The following is a 14,550-nucleotide window of genomic DNA, read 5'->3' on the forward strand; positions in this document are numbered from 1 at the left end:
TAGGCATTATTTGTTTACCTCTACTTTGAGATTTCAGGGAGATGTATAATGGGAGATCTCAGGGAGATGTATGGGTTCCAGAGAAACAAGTCGTGCCAGACAAATCTAATCTCTTTTTCTGATAAAATTACCATCTTAGTAGATGAAAGGAATGCTATGGATATGGTATATTTTGATTTCAGTAAGGTCTTTGACAAGGTTCCCCATGACATTCTTGTAAAATGTGGGCTAGACAAAGTAACTGTGACATGGATTTGTAATTGGTTGACTGTCCGAACCCAAAGGGTGCTCAACAATGGCTCCTTTTCATCCTGGAGAGAAGTGACCAGAGGGGTCCCACAAGGCTCTGTCTTGGGTCTGGTGCTAGTCAACGTTTTTATAAATGATTTGGATGACAGAAAATACCCAGAGGACAGGATCAAAATTCAAAATGACCTGAATAGACTAGAAAGCTGGGCCAAAGCTAACAAAATGAATTTCAACACGGAGAAATGTAAGGTACTATGCTTAGGGCGGAAAAATGAAATGCACAGATATAGGGTGGGAGACACCTGGCTGAACAAGACTACATGTGAAAGGGATCTGGGAGTCCAGGTAGACCACAAATTGAACATGAGTCAACAGTGTGATGCAGCAACTAAAAAGGCCAATGAAATTTTAGGCTGCATCAATAGAAGTATAGTGTCTAGATCAAGGGAAGTAATAGTGCCACTCTATCCCGCTTTGGTCAGGCCTCACCTGGAATACTATGTTCAGTTCTGGGCATCACAATTCAAAAAAGATATAGAGAAACTGGAGCATGTCCAAAGGAGGGCAGCTAAAATGGTGAAGGGTCTGGAAACCATGCCCTATGAAGAACGACTTAGGGAGCTAGGGGTGTTAAACATAGAAAAGAGACAGTTAAGAGGTGATATGTTTAAATACTTAAAGGGATGCCATATTGAGGAGGGAGCAAGCTTGTTTTCTGTTGCTCCAGAGACTAGGACCCAGAACAATGGATGCAAGCTACATGAAAAGATATTCTACCTAAACATTAGGAGGAACTTCCTGACAGTAAGGGCTGTTTGACAGTGGAACAAACTCCCTCGGAGTGTAGTGGAATCTCTCTCCTTGGAGGTCTTTAAACAGAGGCTGGATGGCCATCTGTCAGGGATGCTTTGATTGAGATTTCCTGCATGGCAGAATGGGGTTGGACTGGATGGCCCTTGCGGTCTCTCCCAACTCTATGATTCTATGATAATAAAACCAATGAAACACATTTAAAACAGTGCAAATCATTAAAAATATTTTAATGGCTCAAAATGCTTCAAGGAATTAAAAAGACAAATTAAAACTAATTAAGATAGTTTAAAATGTTTTAAAACTACATACATGAGAGGGTTGTGTAAAACAAATAGGGCCCAAAGGCTTTAGTGAACAACCATGTTTTCACATGGCGGTAACATGACGGCATCGTAGGTGCCTGTTGGCCCTCCAAGGAGAGGATGTTCCACATCTGAGAGGCCACATCAGAGGAGGTCCAGGAATTGTTTACTACTAGGCTAACCTCATCTTGTTTGATGAACAGGACAGTCTTGTTAAGAGGTAAGTCCTTCAGCATGGTACGTTTTCCCCATCTTTACCAACTCAAAATTGACAAAGCCAGAACAAGATGACCTAAACATGCATACCCCATTGCCAGTTCAAATTTATTTTTGTGTGCCTTCAAAAATGCTCTTGTTTCCTTGAGTTGGATTTTGTCCCAGTCACAGCTTTGCTCTTCCTGTCATAGCTTCAGATCTAAGGCTGAATGTTGTAATTGTTTTTAAACAAGCAGTTGCACCAGTATTATTTAATACTTGTGGATGTTCAACATACCCCAGGATCATTACAGAATCAGTGTGTGAGTGCGTGTGGTGTGTTAGCAATTTCTTCATCTAAAAGATTTCTTCATAAGAAGACCCTTTTCATAACATTATAGCATTCCAAATTGGACAAAAGGAAGCCCAACGCAAGAGACTGGCTTTTCCCAGTCATTGGACTGAACTGCTGTTGTCCTCTATGTATCATGCAAGACTTTCACAAGCCATTTAGGAAGAGGGAGATCACCTACACAGAAACTGTATGGGTACGTTATAGGCCTTGCACCCAGCATTTCAAATGCCCAACATTCAAAGTTTGCTCTGTCAGGTGCACAGTTAAGAAGAAAATTAACCTGCTTGTATATTCAAGAACCAGGTTTATAGAAGAGTCTGAAAAGAAGTGTTTCCTTTACTGAGGTCGAATTTTCATGTCTGTATATTTGTAAGAATAATGATGTCCTTTTCCAGAAGCCCAGTTGATGCCATTAGCATAAGAGGTGTGTTCTCCTCCGAGGTACAGGCCATTTAGGTTGGATGAGTGACAAGCACCATACCACCAACCTCCCTTAAAAGACACAGCACAGCTTATTGTTTCATGGGTATCGTTATCTTTGTCTCGTGTGGAAAATGCAAGGTCCCTGTGACCTGAAAATGAATCACCTGAAATGAAAAGAAAAAGGGGGAAACCCTATATAAATTTTGGGACTGTTCAAAACCAACTCAGTATGCGTTATGGATGTGATAAAAATGAAAACTCATTCTTAGGAAGTTTTATGCAAGAGATCAAAACAAAAGAGATTGTTTGCATGCAGAAAGTTTTATGATCAGTTCCTGTCTTTCCCTGAAGGTTTGAGGAAGACCCCTTCTGGGACCAGGAAGATCCACTGCCAGTCCATATAGACTAGGGTATGGGAAACCTTTGAGGTGGAAGGAGTGGAAAGTCATGTTCCTCACTTCAACTTAGTGGGGCTAGACATACATCTAACATATGGCTTCTTCCAGAAAACCTTGATTCATGGACAAGCAAATTAATTTTTTTGGAAGCCCTGAGCTGCTTGTTAAGCAGCCCCCCCCCCCCCCCACTCATAGTGGCTGTGGTGACAAGAGGGAACACTTACAAGGAAGAGAACAAAAACATACAGGGATCATATATTGCCTACCTAGGTATACACCATAGTGAGCTAGGGGGCCCAATGTCTCATATAAACACGCTTTATGGCATTGTGCCATTACACAACTCTAAAGTGCAATTCAATTTTGAATACCGCATGCATTTCTGGTCATGTCATTTTAGACAAGAATACCACAGAACTGGAAAAGCTCCAGAAAAGGCACCTAGGATTATTAGGCCTCAGGAGCTTACCTTAACATCTCTATTAACAAAGGCTAAAGCAGGAGCTGCCAAGTCATGGCATTTGGGCTAGATTGCAATACCCATTCTCTCTTGCAATGGTGCAGTGATTCTGCTCTTGCAATGGTGCAATGATCCTAATCATGAATTTCAATAATTCCAATATTGTAAGTACAGTTTATGTCATTGTAAATACTAAACAGGATGCCAGTCAGCATTTATAAAGCTATCTTACTTTTCTTCCCACTTAGTGGCTTACAAACTGAAGAAACAACAAAAGGACCAAATAATCCATTGACTTATAACATAATAACTTGAGAGTCATCTCATCAAATTGGGTTTGGCCAGCTCAAAAGCAGTCGTCAGTGATTTCAATGTCAGTGGAGTGGTGAAACTGCTTTGACTTTTATTCTGATAATAAAACTTGAACTAGTGTATGCCCTAGAGCTTGCACTGCTGGAGGCATGTCTGGGCTTCTGGTGCTTTCTTCAGTACATCCAGATAATACACACCCACAACCTCAATCTCCCAGCCTTTTGCTTTTACTAATACCAGGAGGCACAACCCAAAGGGGGTGAGGATCTGAGGTCAGTTCTCCTCCTAAGAGGGAAGACTTTCCTCTGTTACAACTGCAGCTATAAAGAAATATTCCTTCATTGTTGTCATGTTGTTATTATGTGACTTCCAGTCAACTCCAACTTGCAGTAACCCTATTGTAGGGTTTTCTTTGCAAGATTTATTCAGAGGAGTTTTGCTATTGCCTTCCTCTGAGGCTGAGAGTGTGTGATTTTCTGAAGGTCACCCAGTGGGTTTCCATGGCTAAGCAGAGATTGATCCTCCAGAATTCTAGTCCAGCAATGAAACCACTAAAGCATACTGGCTCACATTTCTGTATATGAAACATAATTACAGAATTCACTATGCACAATGTGGCACTGAATGGTTAGAACCCCATCTATGTTTTTCAAAGGTTTCAAACACATTTATGGAGGATAGGACATAACCATCAGGGGCAATGACGTGTATGTACACCGCTATGATCTAAAAAAGGAATAGCGGTATATAAATAAAAATTATTATTATTATTATTATTATTATTGACACCTCAAGAAGTTGCACTAAAATTACATACTTCTTTCTCCACATCTTTATCAGTAGTTGCTACAGAGACACTTTGTGTTTAAAAGTGTAACTCACCCATGTTGCCATCTAAATAAGAGCCCAATGATAGTCTGTAGTTTTCTTTCTCGCTTGATATTTTGAAACTACTGTATGTTGCAAAGGTTCTAGAGTCATTGAAATCTTTCACATCAATCCGCAGCTGCTGTGTTCCTGATGAGAGATGTCACAGAATAAATATTGTTTGCAACCCATAAGAAGAACCTTGTTTTAGATCACACTGGAGAAAGAAAACTCCTGTTCCAGGTTTCATAATGGGATAGTGTGGCATTTCAAGTCAAAGATATGGGAAATGAAAGAGTAATAAAATTTAAATAATAATAATAATAAATAATAATTTTTTTATTTCTATCCTGCTTTTTGCCAAGCAATCAAAGCGGCGTACAACAAGTTAAAATACAACCTTATATACATAGTACCCCCCTTAAAACAAGATTAAACAGTATAAGATTAAAAACTACATATTAAAAACCAACTAATCCAATCCAACTAATCCAAAAAATAATCATCATGGGAAGAGATGGGAAGTCTTATTCATGGCCAAGTATTTTATTCCGGGAAGGCCTGCTGGAAGAGATCCATCTTAATGGCTTTTAAAAGCTCTCTAGGTTGGTAATTTGACGGATCTCGTCCAGCAGGCCATTCCATAAATTGGGAGCGGCTGCAGAGAATGTCCTCTGGGAGGTCGCCCTCAACCTGGTCTTTAAGGGTTGTAATAAATTCCTCCCAGGGAACCTGAGGGTATGGGGCGGATTGTATGGAAGCAGGCGATCCCTTAGATAGGTTGAGCCCAAGCCATATAGGGCTTTAAAGGTAATAACCAACACCTTGTACTGTGCCTGGAAACTGATAGGCAGCCAGTGGAGTGACTTCAATATTGGTGTTATATGGTCACTCCTTGCTGTTCCTGTGACAAACCTGGCTGCCATATTCTGTACCAACTGGAGTTTCCTAACTAGGCACAAGGGTAGCCCCATGTAGAGCACATTGCAAAAATCAAGTCTTGAGGTTACCAGCACATGTACTACAGTTTAGAGGTCACCTTGTTCCAGGAAAGGGTGCAGCTGGCGTATCAGCTGAAGCTGATAACAGGTGCTCTTGACCATCGCATTCACCATCCTCATCTGAAGCGACAGGTCAAGAAGCACCCCCAGACTGTGAACACAGTCCTTCGAGGAGAGTGTGAGCCCCTCTAGGACTGGAGGTTGCAGTCCAATACCTGGTTTGGGGGCCCCTATCGTACATACCTCTGTTTTGTCTGGATTCAACTTGAGCTTGTTTTCCCTCATCCAATCCATTACTGCCTGAAGACACTGACTGAGGGGAGAGATGCCATCTGTTGTTGTCACTGATGACTGGGACATGGAGAAATATATTTGGGTGTCATCAGCATACTGATAACACCCAGCCCCATATCCATGAATGATTTCTCCCAGCGGCTTCATATAGATGTTGAATAGCATCGGGGACAGGATGGTGCCTTGAGGGACACCACAATTAAGCTCTGTTTTTGAAGAGTGACTGTCCCCGAGCATCACCCTCTGGAACCTGCCCGAGAGGAAGGAGCAGAACCACTGAAACGCAGTGCCTCCAATTCCTAACTCTCTCAGGCATTCCAGAAGAATATCATGGTCTACTGTATCGAATGCCGCTGAGAGGTCTAGCAGCACCAACAAGGTCATGCTCCCTCTGTCGATGGCTAGACAAAGGTCATCAGTTAAAGCAACCATGGCAGTCTCCACCCCATACCTGGTCCTGAAGCCCATTCGAAATGGATCAAGGTGTAAGGTGTTGGTTTTCTTCAAATAATGTCTCTATTGGTCTGTTTCCATGAATCAGAAGAACAAACCAAGAATTCTAGTGGCATGGCATGAGTGAAGGCAGCTATGGGTGCATCCACACTATACATTGACAGCAATTTGGTTCCACTTAAATTGCCATACATGCATCCTATGGAATCCTGGGATTTGGAACTTAGTGAGGTACTTAGAATTCTTTGCTAGAGAGCACAGTTGCCCAAATACACTAAGATGGGAGGCACTAAATCAAGGCTTCTGAAGAGCCATAGATCAGGAAGAGTGGCCTAGAGCTCTCTAGTAGAGAATTCTAAGTAACCTCACCAACTTTCATCATCCTTCACCATTGGATATCTGGAGAATGGAGCCCTGACACTTAAAATGGTATCAAAGCACTATGCAGTTATGCAGTGTGGGTGCACAGTATGGCTAATGTGACCCCAAGATCTGTGATATCAGGATCTTTTTGTTCTAGACTCAGTACCTTTGAAGAGTGTAAAGGTAGGCAATGTGTAATCCTCTTGATTGTATTGGCTTGCAGCTCCCATCAGCCCTAGGCCATATAGCCAATGGTGAAGGATGACAGAAGCTGCACTCCAGCAACATCTGGAGGCCCTTACAAACATTATTCCAATTTTAGAGGAATATTAAAAAGTAGCATCCATAAAAATCACTATTTTCTCCTGCAAAATAGTTGTAATAAACTCATTCAGAAAGCCTTCATGTGGCAGATTCTTGAGCTTTTATTGTTAGATTTTATGGGGAAATATAAGATCCAAACTGTTTGTTTGTTTGTTTCAAGGATTATATCCTGCCTTTCTCCCACAATCGGATTCACAACCAACATCCGTTCTAGCAAGCCACATACCCACACTGTTCTGCATAATTCCTTAGAAATACTCACTTTGTTTTACATCAGGCTGAGAATACTGTTCTACTTGCAACAAGCAGCAGCAGCAGCGGATTACCTGAACTTGTGAGGAGATGGATTTTATCATTTCCCAGCCAGAATTCTGATGCTTGGTTTCCAAACCCATTTTTGTAGGACTCCCAGTTACGGTAGAAATCCACAGATCCATCTTGTCGCCTCTGGAAGACCTAGATGGGGACAGAAGAGTGATATTTCAATGTACCCACTGAGAGGCAAGCTATTTTCTGGATCAGTGTTGTATGGGCTTTTGTAGGCTGGCCTAATGGATTTGAAGAAGCCTTTCCTGGTACAAAGAGGCATCATTTGCACTATGTAGTGGAAAGAGCCATGCAGTATTGTGGTTAGAGTATTGGAATAGCATCAGGGACCCATGGATTCCAGTCCCCTACTATGCCCTCAAGCTCATATGATGCTCCTGGACAAGTACCTCTCTCAGCCGAATTTATCCCACACATTGATTGTGATGAATCAAGACTATTGGAAATCAAGAATCAAGGAAAGAATCTTGATTGCTACTATCAGACCATTAAAGGAACAGAAGAAGAAAAAACAAAACAAGGCCTTGGTGAAACCATAGGCAGAGGATGAACATCAGCCAGACCTTCTCTACTTGACACTATGTCTGCTTTTGTTGTTGTTGTTGTTGTTGTTGTTGTTGTGTGCCTTCAAGTCATTTCCAACTTATGATGACTCTAGTGTAAATATAGCACAGGGGTTTCTTGGCCTCCCTCTGATAGTGTGTTACTAGCCCAGGGTCACCCAGTGCGTTTCCATGGTTGAGTGGGGATTCAAACGTGATCTCCAGAGTTCTTGTCTATAGCTCAAGCTACTACACCATGGTGGCTTTCTATATGATATCTGATGTCCAGTATAATATTGGTGTTGTCCAAAGGCCTGATTAGTTACTTACACTGCTTCCGAGTTGGATGGAAGCATCCAGCAGTGGTCAGAAAAGTGATAGGCTATTCTGGCATTCCCTGAGTTGGCTGGGTGCCTCTAATGTCTTGTTCTGGGTCAATGATTGTGTGTGTGATGTGATGGTGTGGACCTTTTCCTGACCAGCACAGAGAACAGGACAAGTGTGCAAGGTTTGAAAATGCTGAACCATGGGTGCAACTGGGAGTTGTGTGAGCATAATGATCCAGTTGGATTTTGGGTGATGATTTTAAAAGGATTGTAAGGTTTGTTCTCTCTATCTTGCCCCCATGGCCTTTGATTCAGACAACAGTTCTGGATTTAATCATTCTGCACCATGTTTTCCTTTGGAAAACTTCAGTAACTTTTCCTCCGCCTTATGTGATTGCTAGTGCAGACTTGAGGCTTAACTATTTCACGTATCTGTTTTGCATTGTTTGTTAAAGCTTACCAGCCAGCCTCCTCCATCAGTCTCCATGTCACAGAAGACAGTCATTGCTTTCCCTGTGGTAGGATAGATCATATACCAACCACTCAGTGTCTCCCCACGTCCCAGGAGCTCTTTGCAGTCTGTGGCTCCTGCCCCTGGATGAAATATCAAGGAGGAAATCTGGACTAGTAAATGCATATATATACATTTAAGACAGCTGTGGGCAACAGCTACAGGTGGAGTGACCATACATGACCATGTAAAATCTGAGCCTATGTGTGAGTTCTTGGGTGGATGACAGGGGAACCGTGGCAGAATTTCGCATGCAGACCTTTTAATGCTACAAATGACCATGTAAAATCTCAGCCTATGTGTGAATTTTATATGTAATGATTGGAAATTGATTTGGTGACTGCCCAATTATTTTAAAAAGGCTGAATAACTGATGATGATTCCACTGAAAAGGGCCTGTGTGCATGTGTATTAATCCATGAGGTATATCTGCTGGACTTGCAGTTTAGTATGCCCTTGACTGAAAGAGTCAAAGGGGACGTCTGGTTGATGCACAGCCGATACTGAAGGTCTGTGTTGATATGGCAACTTCTATCTCTCATGAAGCTGGGTACTTTGTATTGTTACTATTAAATGCTGCCCCCTATCTTTAATCAGAAAGGAGTGGTGGGTACATTATAGCACACACTCTCAATACACATATCCTAACACTGAGAACCAGTAGGCCTGATCTCTTTTACTTTAACTGACTGTGTATCCTAGAAATTCTTAATTATGTGCTACAATCCTCTACAACATCAGTGTGGGAAACCATTTGAAATGGAATGAACCCTATGCACAATACACAGTCCTCCACCTGTGTCCCAAGCATCACTCTTGACATAGCCACACAACCACCTTTTTATTACCCTACATGTGGACAAAGAGGGAACAAAAGCCCTTTTAAAGACTAATCTGCTTGGTGCTGAGGGAACCTGATAACCATACTTCACATGCAGATCTCCGACCATATCTCTCTGCCTCTACTGCCAAGATCCTGGTCCATGCCCTAGTGATCTCACGACTTGATTACTGTAACGTCCTCCTGGCTGGGCTTCCTCTTTCTCACCTCCATCCTTTAATCTCTGTCCAGCATTCAGCTGCACACATTATCACATCCGCCCACCACTCTGACCACATCTCTCCTGTGTTGGTATCCCTTCGCTGGCTCCCCCTCCCTTTCCGCATTCAGTATAAGCTCCTGCTGTCGACATTTAAAGCCCTCCATGGACTGGCCCCTCCTTACTTATCAGACCTTCTTTCTCCTCACCTTCCCACTCGGGCCCTCCATTCTGGTAGTCAAGGTCTGCTGTCCAAGCCCAGGATTTCCTCTGCCCCATCTCGGATTTGCCCCTTTTCACTTGCTGCCCCTCACTCCTGGAACCTTCTTCCCCCACAAGCAAGAGCCATCACTTCTTTAACCAGCTTCAAAACGGAGTTGAAAACCATCCTGTTCAGAGAAGCCTTCCCAGGCATTGCATAATTGTTGCTTACTATTTGATGTTCTTTTGGTGCCTATTTATCAAACCATTTCCTGTATTGCTATGTACTGTATATGCATTATCCTACTTGAGAGTATGTATTTTCCCTGGAAAATGATTAACCTTCCATTTTGAAGCCAAGCCCTCCCTCCAGTCCATCTGCCTTGGTCCAGGCCTCGGAGGTAGAGAGGAACTGCTGGACCTCTTACCCTTTCCCTCCACCACTCCCTTCTCCTTCTGTGTCATGTCTTTTTAGATTGTAAGCCCGAGGGCAGAGATCCGTCTAACTAAAAAGATTGCATGTACAGCGCTGTGTAAATTTACAGTGCTTCATAAATAAAGGCTAATAATAATAATAATAATAATAATAATAATCTATTGTGTATGTGTGTGTGTGCTTGATCATTTAAGACACTTCTTACTGATAATTCCTAAGGCAACTCATTTTCACGTTGGTTCAACATGGAGGCTCTGGTCCTTTGGCCTAGGCTAACTTAAGTGCACTACCCACCCTCACCCCATTCTGGTTCCATGCAGAAGATGGTAGTGGTGACAAGACATACCTTGCTGCTGACAGCTGGCAAGACTTTCTGTGCTGCAAGCCTCTCCTGTAGGAAGAGAATAGCAACTTATTCTGAAGTGAACAAAAATGAAGCCCACAACAGAAGTAAAACGGGAATATATACCTTTCTCCTCATATGGAGTAGTAGAGGTAAGTAAACGCTCTTACACCCTCATCCTGTTTTTGCAGACTGAGTTAATAAGGTAAAGCATAAAGTCAAGTGAAATTTCTGATGTTCTGAGTGGGCTAGGCTTCACCTGCAACCCTTCTTCCATTCCTTCAAATGAGGTTGTAGGGGCCTTACCTTGGTCTCCTTTATCTCCCTTGGGTCCAGCCTTTCCAGGTGTCCCAGCAGAGCCTCTCTCACCTGAGAGGAAGAGATCAGTGATCTTTCAGAGAAAATTTGACACATCTCTGGAATCAGTGTTTTCAAAACAGCCAATCTAAATTACAGGAATCACTAGAGACCAGACTATGAGAGAGAGCCGAGAGATTGGGGTTTGTTGGTTTTCAGAAAGTGGGAGGAGGAGAGAGAAAAGTGGGGCATTTTAAATGCAGCTGAAAGCATGAGACAAGAGGGGACTAACTGGGACTGTCCTTGCTAAATTGGGACTGATGGAGGGTGTGGAATTGTGTGGCCACAGTGGTTCATTTATTTTCATCCAGATAACACTGATCCATTTGTAGTCAGCCCACATTTTCCTCCCATGTTGCATCTATCTTTTCTCTTACATCAGAACTATAAGGACAATCAAGGCCCTGTCACACCCCACAGTTATAGCAGTATGATCCCACCCACCTGCTGTACCCAACTGAAGAAGGAAAGTGCAGAAGCAGAGCACAGTTGTACTGGAGATGTGGGGAGGAAAATGTGGAATGGAAGCAGGGGAAATATTTGTTTCTGGAGCATGAGAATGACACATCAAGATATGCCATCACTGCCTTTGTGGATGGCTTGCTGGCTGTGCATTTTATACTACAGAGCCTTGCAGCTCAACTTCTTTTCCCCAAGGTGCTCTTTCCCTTTAATCACAGTTAATCATTTGCTTTTTCTCCCTGCTTCAAAAAAGTGCATGCATGCATTTCTGTAACTTGCTTTGGCTCCCTGAACAGGTTTTGTCATCTGTTTAAATAAATACTATGTATGTATATTTTCTGCTGAAATGCGATGTTTTCAAATTCACTGATGAAAACACCCCTTTAACTTTACAGCTAGCTTTAAAAGGAAATTAATAAAATTCTGATGGACTTTGATCTGGGAGGGGAGCAAGAAGAGCCTTTGAGACTTTGGTTCCCTCCCCTCTCCAAGAAAACAGGGGGATTCCCCCTTCTTTTAAAAATCATTCCTGTGCAATGCGAACAAAGCCTCAGAGAGATCGTTTTCCTCATACGGAGTGGAATAGATGGAGTTTTGTGCATAACTTTTACCAGAATGGGGAAAGGTCTGGAAACCATTGAGCCCTATGAGGAGCAGCTTACAGAGCTGAGTATGTTTAGCCTAGGGGAAAGGAGGTTAAGAGTTGACATGATAGCCATGTTTAAATATTTGAAGGGATGTCATACTGATGATGGAGAAAGCTTGTTTTCTGCTGCTCCTGAAACCAGGACACAGAGCACTGGATTCAAACTACAGGAAAAGAGATTCCACCTAAATATTAAGAAGAGCTTGCTGAGAATAAGAGCTATTTGACAGTGGAACACACTGCCTTTTTTTTTGAAGGGGGGGGGGGTTGGAGTCCCCTCCTTTGGAGGTTTTTAAACAGAGGCTGAATGGCCATCTGTCACTGACCGTGAAATACTGCATGGCTGGGGGTTGGAAGTGAGGGCCCTGTGTCTCCCAACTCTATGATTGAACTTGGTAGAAAAATCATGGCAATTTGGAGAAAGCTCTGGTTTTGTGCCTCTTCATGTTGTTGGCCATGCATTTTATTTTGTAAAGAGAAATCTTTAAAGGGCTGTGTGTTTTTGCCAAGGTTCCAGAAAGCTACTCCACTGGTTCTTGCAGTGCTTGTTTACATACACATAGAGAGAGGGGGGAGGGGGGGGGGAAAGAGAGAGAGAGAGATGGCTATTTTAAATTCAGCTATCTCTCTCTTTTTACACTGCTCCTATTTTGTATCAGAGAAAGACAGAGGTAATAAGCAACAATGCTGTGTGTGTGTGTGTGAAATGCAATGCAATTCCAATTTTATTTCACATTTTAAACAATAGTTCCAAGGAACCTTCTCTCTTCCAAAAGCATTCTGTGTCTGATTCCCATTATTAATAATGTAACACAGCAAAAAAGCTGCTGCATCTGCCAGTCCCAGATCTCCAGCCCAGCTAGGCATTGGCTCACCTGGGGGCCCCTGAGGGCCAGGGTCACCCTTCATCCCAGGCAATCCATTTGTTCCTGGCACACCGGGAATTCCTGGGATGCCTGCTTGGCCTTGGAGAAAGACCTTGTCTGCTCCACATTGCGATAAGCCCTTCAGCTCTGAAAGAGGGTGGAAAAGCACAAATAAAATGGTAGATACAACCCTAAGTGAAGCATACAGTTTTCTGTAGGAACTATCCTGTAGGAACCCGTATGAAAAGCACTGGGAGCTAGGGAAAAAACCAGTATGGTGCAGCAAATAATGCTGGGTTTGCATCATGTGGGGGAAGCAAATCCATATTCACATTTCTGCCTTTACCTGACACACAAGATAAATGTGAAGATCACCTTTCCTGAGCTGTTGGGAGAAGGTGGGAATGGAAACAAGGGCCAAAGCAGCCTGGAACTGGTATCACTCCTGTAACTCACCAATGATTAATGACAGATTTGCTGGGTTGCACTCTTTGTAAGGGGTGTCCCTTATTTACAGGCCAGAAATAATCCTATTGTGAGAGTAAGGTGGGATATAAATTTGTGAAATAAATAAACATGAGCACTAAATAGGATGCCAAAATTCCTGTATTTTCAGGTTTCAGTTCAATGTGCTGCTCCTAAACACACCAAATACTGAGGTAGAGGGGTATCTATGTGAGCTTGGCCACATCTGCTCTTTCTGAGCCGCTCACGCAGCCTAACAGAAGTAAAATTCTTCTCCACCTGATGGATGATGGCCTGCTGTCAGAAAATTTCTAGGTGTTTGGGATTCCTACAAGATTTGATTTCTCAGGAGGCTTATCTAATGGTGAGGGATGGTGGGGCCTGACGTCCAGCCACCTGAGGCAGGCTACTCATCCCTAAACTACTCATTTTGTCACATGTAAAGTTGCTCTAAGAATGAGCAACATTGCCCTAAGTAGTTGTGTGTAGAAAAAAGCATTTCAGCCAGCAGGTCTTTCCTCACGAAATTGCTCTAGCAGTGACAGCAATGTCCATACTCTCTTTTCTGCACCTACACTTAAGACTCAAGGAGTGAGTCTGGCTGCTTCCTAGCAGGAATGAATATCATCTGGCCCTCCCTCCTCCCATTCTGGACTCACGTGCACAGCAGCTGACTTCTGTCTCTTCTCCATGGATTCCTCTCTCCATAGAAATGACAGCCAGGTATGTCAGAGCCAGCTGAAAGCCAATCCAGGCAGCCATCTTTCTGTGCAAACCAACTTAGCTTCTCCTCTGGATCTGTTTCTGAATGAAGGCTCTTGTACCCCTTTTATACACAGCAAATAGTTCTATATGTGAGGAAATGCTTAAAGATCTTGGCAAGGGGGACAGCTGAAAACCTCTGCTTTGAAACAGCTACTTACACAACAGTTGGCATTGCTGATGTCATTTTATTTAAATATACTATTCCTTTCCTCAACAATGTCTGAAATCCCTACATTGTGCAATCCCCTTGTTCAACAAATATTTCCTCATCCTGGATAATGTCCACCTTTGTGATCCCTTACTGAGTTGCATAAGAGTTTGCTTTGCCTTTCCTCAGTGCAAAACTGGATAGAACTTCTTTCTGATATCTGTTTATAGCCATTCACTCTCATTCACTTTCTGTCTATCTTTTGGTTGCCTGATTCAAGATGATAAGAAAGCTGAAGTATCCTAC

The 14,550-nt window shown here is 42.7% G+C and overlaps 1 protein-coding gene across 1 annotated transcript; it reads right to left on the minus strand.

Moving 5' to 3' along the window:
• Window positions 1–1,271: 1,271 nt before the first annotated feature.
• On the minus strand, window positions 1,272–14,116 carry LOC149314285 (veficolin-1-like). Its single transcript, XM_089520789.1, has 8 exons — window positions 13,991–14,116; window positions 12,876–13,013; window positions 10,842–10,904; window positions 10,539–10,583; window positions 8,465–8,598; window positions 7,136–7,265; window positions 4,390–4,524; window positions 1,272–2,501 (listed from the first exon to the last, which is right to left on the minus strand). The coding sequence occupies exons 1-8, from the start codon at window positions 14,091–14,093 to the stop codon at window positions 2,251–2,253; spliced, it is 999 nt and encodes a 332-aa protein (XP_089376915.1). The 5' UTR covers window positions 14,094–14,116; the 3' UTR covers window positions 1,272–2,250.
• Between the last annotated feature and the right edge of the window lie 434 nt (window positions 14,117–14,550).

This window comes from Sceloporus occidentalis, unplaced genomic scaffold, assembly GCF_023333645.1.
Source record: "Sceloporus occidentalis isolate IW3139 unplaced genomic scaffold, rSceOcc1.0.p SCAF_4, whole genome shotgun sequence".
Classification (NCBI taxonomy): Eukaryota; Metazoa; Chordata; class Lepidosauria; order Squamata; family Phrynosomatidae; genus Sceloporus; species Sceloporus occidentalis.

Excerpts from the sequence above, each read along its gene's own strand:
- LOC149314285 (XM_089520789.1), bottom strand. The coding sequence starts at position 14,093 with ATGGCTGCCTGGATTGGCTTTCAGCTGGCTCTGACATACCTGGCTGTC. Across the intron at positions 10,905-12,875 it reads TGGCCCTCAGGGGCCCCCAG|GTGAGAGAGGCTCTGCTGGG; the intron begins GTGAGCCAATGC and ends TCTTCCTCTCAG. Across the intron at positions 4,525-7,135 it reads CCATCTCCTCACAAGTTCAG|GAACACAGCAGCTGCGGATT; the intron begins GTAATCCGCTGC and ends ATCTCTCATCAG.